At 39.6% G+C, this 15,171-nt stretch overlaps 1 protein-coding gene across 17 annotated transcripts in view; it reads left to right on the top strand.

Annotated features, from left to right (window-relative positions):
* Positions 1-15,171, top strand: part of ttn.2 (titin, tandem duplicate 2) — a 181,850-nt gene that overhangs the window by 34,496 nt on the left and 132,183 nt on the right. For 15 of the 17 annotated variants that reach the window (XM_053680786.1, XM_053680795.1, XM_053680787.1 and 12 more), the window contains 6 exons: positions 12,421-12,699; positions 12,866-13,429; positions 13,630-13,911; positions 14,010-14,288; positions 14,416-14,697; positions 14,808-15,086. In XM_053680786.1, the coding sequence (XP_053536761.1) occupies positions 12,421-12,699; positions 12,866-13,429; positions 13,630-13,911; positions 14,010-14,288; positions 14,416-14,697; positions 14,808-15,086 (1,965 nt within the window). The remainder of the gene's footprint in view (positions 1-12,420; positions 12,700-12,865; positions 13,430-13,629; positions 13,912-14,009; positions 14,289-14,415; positions 14,698-14,807; positions 15,087-15,171) is intronic. The other 2 variants (XM_053680798.1, XM_053680799.1) reach the window with 2 other exon arrangements.

Raw genomic sequence — 15,171 nt, 5'->3', positions numbered from 1 at the left:
CTTGAAACTGCTTCAGAACGTGCTCGTTCTCCACCCCCTATGTTTGAAAAACGTGAACGATTTAGTGATAGGTACAGTGACATTTACTGTGACAGATTTACTGGTCGTGACAGGTACAGCGACAGATTTAGTGATAAATTCAGTGATAGATGCAGTGATCGGTACAGTGATAGGTTTAGTGACACAGACAGTCTTCATGGAGAGGTTAGAGCAAAGCTTAATCTTTTACAAAAAGCTGTAAAAAAGAAAAAGAGGCTTTCGGTATCAACAATGTCCTCAACTGAGTTTGACTTGGAATCAGTCACAAGTGAGACTAGTTACACAGATTTTGCAGAAAGGCACAGGGTAAAGCCATCTTCATTGACAGACTACCAGCATGCTCGTCAAAGTGAACAGGTTGAGGGTGCATTGAGTAGACGTTCAGCAGATTTTCAAAGTAGGTTGGAGAGAATCACTGGTCTTGGGACACAGTCAGTAGAATCCACACAATCCAGGGTAAAACACTCCTTTGAACCGCAGTCCAGGTCCAGGACAATACAAATGATGAGAGGTGAGCTCCCTCTAGTGGAAATCAGAACTAAGGAACCTAACATGACAGACGTATCTGAAATAAAATTGGATGAGACAGCTAAGGCAAAAGAAGAGACAACAAAGGAGGTAGAATATAACATTTCGGTTGGTGCAGACAGTATTCTTGGACAATGGGAAGAAGAAACCAAGGCAAAAGAACCATTTGTGCTGCAATGGCTTGAGGCAGGTGAAGCTTCTCAAAACATTCCTAAACAGATAAAAACGTTATATGAGGAATCCACATTTAAAGAACCATCCAGTAGCAAATCTCTGACATCAGTGAAAGAAACATTTCTTAGCGGTAGTGTTCCACAAAAGGACAGTAAACTTGTTCCTATCCAGCAGTTACAACAAAGAGCAATGTCTATAGAGAATGTCCTTGAGAAAAACTTGGAAAGTGAATGCTTAGAGACTGAAGAGCAGTTCTTGGCTGAGCGCATTCGAAAATGGCAAGAGGGTGTACAGTCAGATAAAACAGTAGCAGGTGCATCGGAAAGGTCTGAAGCAAAAGGCTCCAGTGTTCATACATTTGAAGATAAAATGCTTAACAAACCACTAGCAGTAACTCAAAAAGTCTCTTCATTGACTGTGGCTTCTCCCAAAGATGAGGATCTAATTGAATGTGAAGCACAACAGAAAGCAGGTGAGTGTAGTGAAAGTGAGGTCTTAATAAGTGAAGACGTGATCTTGGCCCAACCGTTGGCATGGCAACAGGGGTATGCAGAGGTTGGTACATCTGAGTGGTCTAAAGCAAACACTAATTTGCATAAACCTGATGAGAAAATAAATCAAAAACAACCTGTATCACAAAGGGATTTGTCATTCACAAACACTTCAAGATCTTTGGCCAAAGAGCAACCCCCAGATGAGCATCACAGTCCAAATGAGTTGATATTGGATTCTTCATTCACGAACGTTGTAAAATCCTCAGTCAAAGAAAAGCTCAGACCTGAGCAAGCGACACAAAGTGAAAGGTATTCATCACAAGCGGACATGTCTGAGATAAAAAGTGGAAGGGTGTTCTTGATGGGTGAGGGACAGACTTTAACCCAAGAAGTAATGAAATGGCGCCATGGTGAGGCAGAGGGTGTTACACAACAGTGGTCTAAAGACAAAGAACCTCTTGTTGTTGCATCTGAATGTGAAATTCAGAGGACAGAACCTTCAACTTTAACTGAGAAAGTTTCGTCATTTTTAGGGCCTTCAGCCAAAGACAAGCCTTCAAGTGAGCATGAAACACATAGTGAGCTGTTTTTGATGCAAGACCAAATGAAATTTAAAAATAAGAGTGACCTCACAGTGAGTGGAGAGGAGACCATAGCTCAACCAGTAAGGAAATGGAATCAGACTCATGCAGACACAGAAAAAGCAACTCATTTTCACAGATCTGAAGGTGAAAAATACAAAAAAGGGCCTGCAGTTGTTCCTCAGAGAGATTCTTCATTCATACAAGGTTCAAGATCGGCAAAAGAAAAGTACGTGCAAGAACATGGGCCACGAAGAGAGTCACATTTATCGCGTGAGAGGATTAATGAGTTAAAAAGTAAGAGTGAGTGCTATGTTAGTGAGGAGGATGCCTTGACTCAAAGGATAATGAAATGGCAACATGATGTTTTGAGTGAACAAGAGCATGCAGGTCCCTTGGAGCCGGATTATGTGACTTTTGTGGGGAATGCCGAAGATACTGCTGCAAACAAAGAAGTTGAGCCATCCAAAAGCAGTCAATCATTGTCAAAAAGAACAACAAAGGAAATGTTCTATACTGACGATCCCACTGAAGACTATGGGCTGAACACGTCTAAAATGCAAATGCTATTTCAGAGTATTTCTCATGAGGATAGTGAAAAGTTACAAACCGAAAGTGACTATCTTGTCAGTGAAGAGGAGGCTCTAGCTACACGCATTAAAAAATGGCAGCAAGACATTCTGACTGAGCAGGAGCAGGAAGAAAATGTTGAGTTAGAATCTAACTGGACGATCACTGAGCATCTTCAACCTTTGACTCAGAAAACTGATGAGGGTTTAGAATCCACTAATATGCATATAGTAGATCCTGCTCATTGTGGAATGACATCAAAGGCTTTCTTCGATGTGGACAAAACCAGCACTCATTTTTATCATAAAAACTTGCCCCAGGATAACAGTGAGAAGTGGACTGAAAGCCAGAAAATGTATGAGAAAGTTTCAGGTTATCAAGGTGCTGCAAAACATATAGAGGTCTGTAGCATGACGGAGAGTCAAAAGTTGCTTTCACAGCAAGAACCTACCACCATTGTACATGAAACAGTGAAATCTGGTGCACCAGCCTTTCTTACAACTTTACTGCCAAATATGAAAGTAAGAAGAGGAGAAATGACTGATCTACAATGTCAGTTTCAGGGAGCCCCAAAGCCTGTGGTGTGTTGGCTTAAAGATGGACAGCCTATAATAAGAGATCCAGACTTTGATGTGCGAACAAGAGAAAAATCATCAACACTGACAATTTACTATCCAACCAAAGACCATCAAGGCACATTTACATGTAATATTTCAAACAAACATGGAGAAGCCAGTATCTCTTGCATGCTAGAAGTAACTGATGATGAACACAAGGACGGGCCTGAAAGTCCTCGAGAAGTGAAGGTGACAGAAGAATTAGTTTTGGCTGAAGAACAAATAATAAATGAAGAACTTGAATCATTTATGAACCTTGGTTTAGACAAAAAATTCTCTTTACAAGTACCTCACCCAGTCATCTTTGTTCCTTGCCCCTCTGATTCACATACACACTCTTCTCCTGTAGAAATCAGGATAACCGCCCCAACACCAGTGCTAGATACAAGTGAGGACATTTTTGAGCCCATTGCCAAGACCATTGAGGCTCCACCAGATGACGGCACTTCTCAAACTATGAAGCACAAGTTCACATTTTCTTTTTATGATGTTGGTGAGGCACCTCAGATTTTTAAACAGCTAGAGAACATTAGCTGTTCTGAGGGCCAGTCTGCCATGCTTGAATGCATAATATCTGCTGAACCAGCACCTCATGTCACATGGTGGCGTGATGACCTTTCTCTTGACCCCAGCACAGGCAAATACAAGTTTGATGAGCATGACAAAATTTATAGGCTTTACATCCATAATTTTACATATCTTGATGCAGGAACATATAGATGTACTGCCACTAACAAGTTTGGCCATGTACAAAGTGTAGCTGATGTGTTTTTTGACTCCACAACAATGGGCAACATTGGATCTCCTTCTAGATTGGTAATGACGGAGCAAAGATGTGTTGGATTCTCAAGTAACATTACTCCTGCAGTTAGGCCTAAAACATTAATAGGCACTTCCATAGCATCCAAAGAATTGCCTGCTAAAGGTGAGGAAAGTGCTTATGAAGTATATAAACCTGTGACAACTGAAGAAAATACACAATCTCCCATAAACCCTTTTATTCCAGTTACTGGTGCACCTTCTGTACTGCAGAAAGGTGCTTCAAAGGTTAAACAAGCTCCTCAGTTAGGTGGACCTGTTATAACTGGTTGTGGTTTGCAGTCATCAGGGGCAGAAGTAAGCGTGTCAAAATTAAAACAAGCATTTGAGACACCAAAATCTCTCATAGTAGAGCCGGATGATAACACAGTAGAATCGGGTGTAGAACCATATTACCCTGTGGAGGACATTCCAGAATTTGCACTTCAGATCCAACAGTATGGAGAAGGAATGACATCCTCAATTATGCCTGGAAATATGCTTTCTTCATTAGCTACATGCAAGACATCTCAGTTAAGAAGTACTCCAGATTTAACAGAAACCTTTATTACAAAAAGTATAGCACCATCCATTGAAGACATATCTACTGAGGGCAAGCCAGCTTCTAGTCATTTGCATCATTTTGTCTCCCTTGCACACGTCACTGAGGTCCAGCACTCTCCTACTTTAATCAGACCCCAGGCAATATTACCTGAGAAAATGGGAAATGTCAAAGATAGTCTTGGCAGTCCTGAAATAAAAACCAGTCAAGGAGAGAATGTGATCAAAAAGGAAACAATAGGGGCCTTTATTAGACCAGGTGGTAGTCATTTTGAGATAGATAGCAGAGCTTTTTCTACTCAAGAAATCCCCGTGTTAATCAAGCCAAATGAAGTTGAGCTGCCTGTACAATCAAAAACTGACACAATTAGTCAGGGTGAAAATCACTATAAACTGTCAAACATTGAAACAAGCCATTTTGGCATACAGGAAGGTGCCGGCACTCTGAGAAATGCACCAGAAATTGCTAAATCAGTTAGGGTAAAACAGAAATCAGAGGCTGGCAAAAAAGGATCGGTTCAAGACTTTGCAACCGAAAGTCTACAGCAGCAGCAACAAAAAGCTGTGAATCCTGGCACTGCTGGTATTAGACTTGAAGAGGAAGAAGTGACCTTTAGTGCTGTTTATGACTTTTATAACCCACCATCTGACTGGGGAAGACCCTTGTCACCAGAGTCAGAGATGTCCATTGAAGTAGGAAGCACATTCAGTGAGGAGATAGCAGAAATCGAGCGTTTCTACACACCCGCATCATCCACCGAGATTTCTCAATTTCCAAAATCACCTGAATCTTTCCACACCTCCACTGAGACTCCTAGTGGTGCCATGACACCCCCTGAGTATCCATTTTCTCCAGTAGAACATAAAAGACCACCTAGTAGCTCCAGTGAAGGACTGTACTCTCCGGCTAAGTTTCTTAGGTCCCCAGATGATGAGGGCATTGAAACAACACCCCTAGTATTTACTATTGATGAGAACATGATTCTTCCAGAGGGTCGTGATTTGTTAGGCTTAGGCAGCCTTCAAGAGAAGGTACAAGGAATTCCGCCAGCATTTCTTAAACCTCTTACCAAAAAAAGAGTTTTTGAAGGTGACACATTACGGTTCTGTGCAGAAGTTTTTGGACTACCATCTCCAGAGGTAAAATGGTTTCGAAACAAAACTAGGCTTGTCCCAGATGACAGAACTAGAATTGAAAGAGATGGTGATAATATATCATTGGAAATTCATAACATTGCAAGAACCGGTCAAGGTGAATATATCTGTGAGGCAATTAATTATGTTGGTGAAGCAAAAAGTGTCGCTCTGGTTGTTGTGAGATCTCAAGAGACAAGGATAATGCTAGCACCCCCTGCTGTTACCCATCAGCATGTAATTGAATTTGATGTCGAAGAAGATGAGGATCCATCGAGGTCTCCCTCCCCACAAGAGATTTTATTAGAGGTTGAATTGGATGAGAATGAGGTGAAAGAGTTTGAGAAACAGGTCAAAATTGTCACTATACCAGAATACACATCCGACAACAAAAGTATGATAATATCTCTTGATGTTCTGCCAAGTACATATGACGAGGGTGACATGGATTTTATAGCTCAAGAAAACGAAGACTACAAAATAGCATTTGAGGTCACAGAGATGCCACCACGTTTTATCAACCCGATATGTGACATAGAGACACCTGAAAATACAACTGTAATGTTTGAATGCTCTTTGATGGGAATCCCTACTCCTATAGTGTCATGGTTCAAAGGAAATATGAAGATCCCTCATGATAAGAAAAAGTACATTCATAGCTCTGATGGAGACAATCACTTCCTCAAGATCCTAAAAGTCAACACTCAGGACAGTGGCATTTACACATGTCGAGCTATTAATGTTGTGGGCGAGACACTTTGTAGGGCCTCGCTTATGGTTTTAAACCCACAAGCCTGTTCAGGGAAGGCTAGGGGAAGAGAACTCACCGCTGTGTCTCTAGGCAGTGCCAAGGTTCAGCCCCAGAAGTTTGACTTGGTTGTTGGAAATTCGTCATTTGATGGTGAACAACCATCAGAGATCGAGCTTGAGTTTGAGTTTCCTCAGGAAGCTGACGAGTCTCAGAAAGCTGTACGACTAGTAGCTATGACAGATAATGAAGTCAGTGAGCAGGGAGAGAAATACGTTAGCATCAGTTTTGATGTCTTTGCTGAACCCTCAAAAGAAGACAAAATAGAATTCAAAGGCAAATCGACCAAAATGTGTAGTTTTCAATTCCAAGTAATAGAAACACCCCCGAAATGTATAATACCACTGCAAAATGTCACTGCAGCAGTAGGAACACCTGTGATGCTTCAATGTTTAGTCAGTGGAAAACCAAAACCTACAGCAGAGTGGTTCAAAGATGGTGCCCCAGTGACAAACCCTAGATATATCATTCAGGAGAAAGCATCAGGGCACTTCAACTTACTTATAACAAATGCAGTTCAGAGTGATGCAGGTGAATTCAAATGCATTATCCTAAATGCAGCAGGCAGCACTGAAACAATGGCCTTGCTCAAGGTTATTTAAGTTATTTGCTTCTTTAGAGTTTTTTTAAATGGAAACATTACATTATCGTGCCAATTCAAATAGCATATTTTTAACAATATGTATTTACGCTTATTCTGTAGCTGCAGACTTTGTCTCTAAATTAAACACCTTTTATTTATTTGAGCTCTAGGTGCGAACATTTAATTTCAAAATCATGCAAAATACTGCAAATGTAGTGTAAAAGAGAGGGAGATGCTGAATGTGTCTTTGCATTGAATCCAATTTTATTTCAAGAAAGCATATCAAATATTACATTGTATTGCATGTATACAACTCAATATTAGATAAAAGGAAATAAGATTTAGGATATTTTTCAGTAAATGTCCTAATGTACTGAATTGCATGATTTCATTCACTTATTCTTCTTTTTTTTCTCTCTTTATTTTATTACTAATATGTTTGCAGGTTGTTATAAAATTAAGATGATAAATGTGAATAATATATAAATGTATTTAATATTTATTACTCTATATCCTAGAAAAATGTGCAAGGTTAATTTTGATTTAAAAGTGTCACATTTATCATGCAAAAACATATTTTAATGTATATTTAATTGTGTTGTATAGGTTGACCTTTTATAAATGTTACAGGCACATTCAAGCAATTGTAAATAACAAAAAAAAAATTGTTTCTAGGTGTAGTGTCAGTGGGACAAATTAAAATATTTGGGTGCAAATGTACATTACTCAGTAGGGTGAAGAAAGCAATTCAGGAACAAAGCAATTTGAAGTGTAAATTAATGAAATATAAAGTTATTGTTCTGTTGATTATATATCTGTGTGTTTGTGTGTGTATTGTAGGTGTGTACATTGGGGTAGATGAAAATAAAATTATGCCAAAACAACAACAAAAATAAAAGTGTGACATTTCTTTGAACATTTTCTTTTAATGTGGATTTATGTCCACTCTTTCCCATGAAATACTTAAGTTTTTAATGTGTGGATATTTTGTTGAATCTTTGCCTCCGTTATTTTTATACAGAGTATTCTAGTTTGACTTGGAAGACTGAGGAAGAAGAAGAAGAAACCTTCAGCACTTCTCTACAATTACCTGAAAAAGCTAAAACACTTGAACTCAAGCCAGAACAAAAACATTACTCCAGTTCTTTGGAAAAGAAAATACCTGATTTTGTAACCAAGCTAACACCATCTGTAGTCACAGTTGGCAGTTCAGCTAGGTTTACTGTCACTGTATCTGGTTTGCCAAAACCTAAAGTTCAGTGGTTTCACAATGGAAAATCCATTACTTCTTCATCTGTGTACAAGTTTGTGGAGGAAAGAAATGAATACAGTCTAATTATCAATGAGGTTAAAAAAGAATTTGAGGGCGAGTATTCTTGCATTGCCAGTAACAGATTTGGCCAGACTACCTGCACAACAACTTTGAAAGTAGAAGTTAGTGATTTATCTCTGGCAGAGAAGTGGGTTGAGCAAATGTTTAAAATTCCTGGAGAGCCACCCCGTTTTACAACACAAATCCAGTCAGTGCAGTGTGCTGAGGGATATGAAGCAAAATTTCAGTACAAAGTGACAGGGACACCTCATCCAGAGGTTCAGTGGTTTAAGGGTAGTTATCAAATTAAACCTAGCCCAAATTGTTGTGTAGTCACAGACCCTGATGGCACTGGTTTTCTTATCATGATTGATGCACAGCAGAAGGATAGTGGTCTCTACACTTGCAGGGCTTCCAATTGTTTTGGAGAGGCAACTTGCAGTGCTGAATTGGTTGTATTTCGCAAAAGTTTCTCGGTGTCTCATCAACAGCAGCTAGTTAAGGAACAAAAGGCTTATAAAGTGTCCAAAACTGAAGAAGCAACTGAATCTCGATTGTACAGTGTAAGTCTTCCTATTCAAGCCAGAACCCGAGTGCAGGAAGGACACCAGATGATTTATACCATTGGCACTGAAGATAAGCACACTATAGCCAGTGAGCAAGTAGGTACTTTCTGTGAGATAGATGTTTCAGCTGCAACCATGCATAAGGAGCAGGTAACTCGCCAAGCTGCAGTTCTGCAGTCTCACAAGACTCAGGAAAGAGTAACTACAACTCCCACTCAGCCAAAATCAGCTGTGGCAACACCTCTGAAACAGCTTCACATGGCTGCAATGACCACTGCTGTTCAAGAAAACCAAGGTTTCACAGAGCAGCATTTTGACCGTATTAAAAGTCCTGAAGTTACTGAGCTTGAAATTGCAGTGGAGCAGCCTTCAAAGAGTATGTCTGCTATAACAGAGCATGTGACTCCTCTAACAATAGTTAAAGCAGAGCCTCTAGATAGGCAAGAAGAAAAGCAGCTAAAAGCTACTCCTGAGCCCAAACACCAAATGTTAAGTCATCAGGTAGAGACAACCCTCGCAATTGTTAAAGAGCAATCACAGATTATACCACAGACCGAGGCAGAAAAGAGCTACCAAGTTAAAGAGGGTATTAAAATATTGTATTCAGCAGTTTCCACAGAAAAACAACAACTTACTGAAGGACATGCAACAGATATCTCTGTTTTAGATTCAGCCATTCAGTCATCAGTAAAGAAAGAATCCTCAAAACCAGTCCTTCTTTCAGTAAGCGAGACCAAGCAAATGCTATCAAAAGAGAGTAAATTATCTATGCAGCGACCAAATGAAGAGGTTGCATCTCTGGCTAAGGATAGTGTATTAAGGTCAGCTCTCGTTGCTGAGGAAACAAATGAACTCAAAGCTGATAAAACAAGTATAATTCCAGGTTTAGACAGTGCTGTTTCAGTTCAGGCACAGAGTGAAGAGGAACAGGTACTTAATTTACAGATATTTAACGATCAGGCAGTTCTTCCCTCTGAGGGTAGATTCAGTAGTGAGAGGCCAAGTCCTGAGCAAGCAGAAGTTAGAAAATCTCCTACTCTTATGCACACAGTTTCAGCAGATGAGCAGGGGACTGTTACATGTGAAGAGTCAACTCCGTTATCTGTTCAAGAGACAGTAATTTCCATAGTCCCTCAGAAAGAGGTTCCTGCCCCCTTGCATCTACAGGCAAATCAGCCAGACAGCATGCTACTGAAAGAGGGGATTCTCTCAGTAGAGCAGCCAGACCAGCAGATGGCAGTTCTGAGACAGGAAAAGGCCCGCAAACATGCAGTTACTACAGAGGAGAAAAGGGAGCTAACAGCCGACTATTCCAGTGCTCTTAATGTTTCTGTGGCAGGATTTCAATCTGAAATCAGGAAAGAACCAAAACCTCAAAACATTTTGCAAGTGTTCACAGAACCAATGCAACTACCAAAAGAAAACCCATTTGCCAGTGACATTAAGCAACAGCGTGCATTAGTGCAAAAAGAGGATCACTGGAATGTTTTACATGCCATGTCTGTATCAGACAGACAAGATCTGGAGGAAGGACATACAGAGAATTTGGGTGTAGTTGAGCAATACACATGCTCGACTAAGACGGAGCCTAAAATATCATCAGAATTTGTTCATGTTGAGGAGAAGGCAATCTCTACTGAGAGTACTATTTCTCTTGAGGCTGCAGAACAAGACTTTGCTGTTCAGATTCAAGAGGGACAGTCCATTAGACAGTCAATATTAATGGAAGAGAAGCATGTTATAAGAGGTGAAGTGTCTCAGCATATTACAAAATCGGAAACTACCACTGCAGTGACTAGTCAGCAGCAGATGGGTGCTCTACTAGTGTCAGAGTCCAGAGAAAGCCAGGTTCTTCCAAAGGAACTCACTTTTGTTATCTCGGCACCAAAAACACATATCTTAGACATAAAGCACCAGTTGAAAAACATGCTTGCATCTGCTGTAGCTAGAGATCAGCCATTAATCCTAGCAGATGTGGTTGAGCGTTTAGAAGTTGTTGAAGTGCAGGAAGTGAAAGTGCAGAAGGAGCCCAAGTATTTTATATTCACATATCTTATTACAACTGCAGATGCTCCCATTGAGATTACAATTGCTTTTGAGGGAGAGTATCCTCAGACTGCTGATCTCAAGAGTGAACTTCAGGCTGCATTTTATTCCATTGTATTTCGTGAGCATCAGGTTCTTACGTCTGAGCAGCCAGGAACAATGCAAATCGACAGGCCTCAGAGATTACAAGTTAGCAGGGCTACCTCCAAAGAAAGGCTCTCACCAATGGTAGAGACTGTGCGGTTAACTGAAAATGTGGAAGCACTTCTGCCACCTAAAACTCAATCAGCTGCTCTGAAAACTGAAGCCACAGCCACTTTCCAGTCTGTTAGTTTTCAGAAAGAAACTGTTGTAGAAGACTCTAGGAGTAAAATGATGCAGCTGTCCACAGAGTCAAATATGGAATTGAAGCAATCTGTTCATATTGAAAAAGAGGAAATCAGATCAGTGACAGTAAAAAGCCAAACGAGAGATGTAGGTGCAGGAGATATCACAACTAGTGTGTCTTTTGGGCAAGTACCAGTTGAACAACCTGATGTTCTCATTAAGAGGGAAGGAATGCAGAAATATCTAATGGAAGAGACACTCAAATCACAAGAAGAAACAGTTAGGGATGATTACTCAGTTTTTGAAAGTACTTTAGAGGACATTACGCTTGACGAACATTCTAAAGCAACCTTTTCTGTAACTATAAGACATGTTTCAAAGGTGAATTGGCTTTTTAATGGAAAACAAATCAAGTCTGGCCAAGAGTTCAAGTGTTCGAAAAACAGGGACACCTATACACTAGTAATAGACAAGGTTATCAAGAAAAAACATGAAGGCGAGTTCACGTGTGAGGCTGTGAGTGAAGCTGGCACAACAAGGACATCATCAAGGCTCACAGTAGTCACAAGAGGTTGGATTATGGGGATTATTTTACCATGTCATATCACCCATGACTAACCATTCATTTTGAGTTCTTCAGACCACCCTTAAAGATATATTAATATGCTCAACTAATAGAACAGAGCACAGTATTCGATGTGAAGACATCGCCTTGATATTTCCTCTTTACAAACCCACACTTCACACATCTGATCTGGTCATATTATTCACAAACATGTGCGCATGACTTCACCTTCTAGCCTTCATCACTTCTTAACAATTGGATCCCTTTCAAAATCATCTCATGCTTATCACCTTTTCATGGTGGCGGTCTTACTCATGGCTTATTTGGACTTGAACACCCAGGAAATATGCACAGTATCTCCTCCATGGTTCATTCTTCACTGCGCACTTCTCTTTGCATGCTCTCCAGGACATAAAGTCTTGGTTTTCTTCTTCATTGATCAGTTATTTCCCATAACCTGTTCACAAAGTTCCTTCCACAGTCACGCCTGGATTTTTACATCTCATCAATCATGGAATTTTTAATTGTCTTTGAAATGAATTAAGTTCTGTTGGCTTACATTTTGGTGTATAAGGAGATGGGGTAAAAAAAAATAAAATAAAATCTGCAGAACTAAGTTCATTTCAAATGCAGAGCTTATGTTTACATTTCAAAATTTAGTATACATTGCATTCATTCTACTAATTGTCTTTTTTTTCCTCCCTGTGCACAATTCAGTGCCACCTGTTTTCAGGCATAAAATCCATGCACTGGAGACAAATTTTGGCAGCCCTGCCAAATTTGAATGTGAGATTGAAGATGCTCCAAATGTGACCTTCAAGTGGTTCAAGTCTGGTTCTGAGATCAGACAGAGTGACAAGTACAGGATCATCAGTTACTCTACCACATCATCTCTGGAGCTTCTGAGTCCAACGAAAGTTGATAGTGGAGAGTATATCTGCAAAGCTTTGAACCAACATGGTAGTGACAGTTGCTCTGCTAACCTGACTGTGACAGGTAAGAGACCTTCACCTTTCTGTATTTTTTGGCATGGGTATTATTGAAATATGTAATAGTGGAATCTCTGTTTGAAAATGAAATTTAACATTATGTTTAATTTTGTACAAATCAATTCTTTTTCTTTTTTTTTTCTTTTTCTTTTTCTCAACTTTGTTTTTTATAGAGGTTTTCCCTCCAGAATTTGTGTCAAAGCCTGAACCGATGACATTATTTGTGGGCAAACAAGCAAAATTTCAGTGTGTTATCACTGGTTCTGCACCAATGAATGTTGTATGGTACAAGGACAACATTGATATTTTGCCCGATGAGCACTATAAAGTGTCTTTTGAGAAAAACAAGCATTGTCTTGAGATCACAAAGCTTGAGCAAAGTGATCAGGGATCTTACCTTTGCAAAGCTTCAAACAGTGTTGGCATGGCTACATGCTGCACTGAAATGAGAGTTATAGACAAACCCAGTTTTGTCAAGACCTTTGAATCAACTTCTATAGCTGTGGGTAACCCACTGCGGCTTGAGTGTCAGGTAAATGAAGATACAGGAGTGAGCATCACTTGGACAAGGGATGGCAAGAAACTCCATAACACTATGGATAGCAAAATGTCTTTTGATGAGAAAGTGGTCAGCCTTGATATCCCAAAGACCAAGATTAAAGATACAGGCACTTATGTCTGTACTGCTACAAATGATGCTGGAAGCAGCAGCTGCTCATCTGTGGTTACAGTGAAAGGTAAGACACTGTATTTGCGCTTAATTTGCTTTGCTTTGACCAAGAAAAGAAAGCTTAAACCAGCCCTTCTCATCTCTGGATGATGCAAAATGTTTCTCTTCCCCACTTTTCTTCTTTATCTTCTTCTGCATGTGTGTTCTTGAACTCTCTGAGCTCTCTTGCAATGTAGAGCTGATTTAATTTGAATTGAATTTTCTCAGAACCTCCGGTATTTGTTAAGAAACTGGAGCCTAAAATCCTGTGGAAACAAGGAATTTCTGCACGCTTACTGTGCACTGTTAAAGGATCTCCTGAGCTCCACGTCAGTTGGTTTTTAAATGACAAACAACTCAGTTCCAGTGAAAGACACAAAATCATGTTCAAGGATGGTCAAGCTACACTTGAGATTATTGATCTTACAGTGTCTGACAGTGGAAATTACACCTGTGAAGTAATGAACGAGGCTGGCTGTGAAAGCTGTAGCACCAACTTGACTGTTAAAGGTTTGTGATAATAGGAATTGCATTTGATTCAGAATGCAAACACTTTATTATTCACTGTTTAAAGCATTTTTATTACAATTTTATCTTATTACTCTTAGAACCCCCTGCTTTCAAAAAGGAGTTAGAAATGGTTGAAGTGGTCAAGGGGCATGCTGCAAAATTCCAGTGTGAAGTTACTGGCACTCCGCCATTTGATGTCACTTGGTTTAGGGATAGGAAACCAGTGACCACTGATAAAAAGCACAACATTGTTACAAAGGACACCATTTCATATTTGGAAATACAATCATTTGACAGTTCAGATGTTGGGGACTACCAATGTGTTGTTTCAAACGATGTTGGTAAAATAACTTCTAAATCACTAGCCAGACTGAAAGGTTTGTAAATGATCTTTTTTTTAAAAAAATAGTATATACTATAAGTATGTACTGTAAGTTTTCTGTTTCTTATCTCATACATTTTCTGTGTAACAGAATGAGTTTAAAATGTTCTTCTTTTATACAGACCCTCCATCTTTTGTAAAGAAGATTGAAAACACAACTGCAGTTTTGGGCAGTCCTGTGAAACTGCTGGGTACTCTTAAAGGCTCAGCCCCTATAACTGTTACATGGCTAAAGGATTCTGAGCTACTCAGACGCGATGATCCTAATATTACAATGACTTTTGAAAACAACATTGCCAGTTTGGCAATTGCAAAAATAGCCATGAACCATGATGGAAAGTACATATGCCAAGCTGAAAACGAGGCTGGCCAGCAAAAAAGTGAAGCCACGTTATCAGTTCAAGGTTAGAAAATACAAACAAGCAAAAGTGAAATATTAGCATGCACTTATCAACAACAGGCAACAATTAGAAGATTGAAAATATTAATTCTGTTCTTATTCTAAATATCTCAGAACCTGCTAGAATTGTTGATAAAGCGCCATCCATCAGTGTAACAGCAGGAGACTCTGCATCTTTGGAATGCACTGTGTCAGGAAGTCCAGATCTCAAAGTTAAATGGCTTCGTGATGGCAAGGAAGTGACAGGAGGCCGAAAATACAAAATCTCTTTTAAAGACAATGTAGCATGCTTAAAAATCCTCTCGGCAGAGAGGGGCGATAGCTGTGAATACACAATGGAAGTTTCTAATCGGGTTGGAAAAGACCACTGCTCTTGCTCAGTCACGGTTCTTGGTTAGTTTTTCTTTTTCTTTTTCAAACTTGTGTATATATGTTGTGCAGGTTTTTAATTTTTAATTGTGAAAACATTTTTTGAACA

Source organism: Ictalurus punctatus, chromosome 6 (assembly GCF_001660625.3).
Source record: "Ictalurus punctatus breed USDA103 chromosome 6, Coco_2.0, whole genome shotgun sequence".
In the NCBI taxonomy this organism is placed as follows: Eukaryota; Metazoa; Chordata; class Actinopteri; order Siluriformes; family Ictaluridae; genus Ictalurus; species Ictalurus punctatus.
This window is presented reverse-complemented; position numbering and strand designations above follow the sequence as displayed.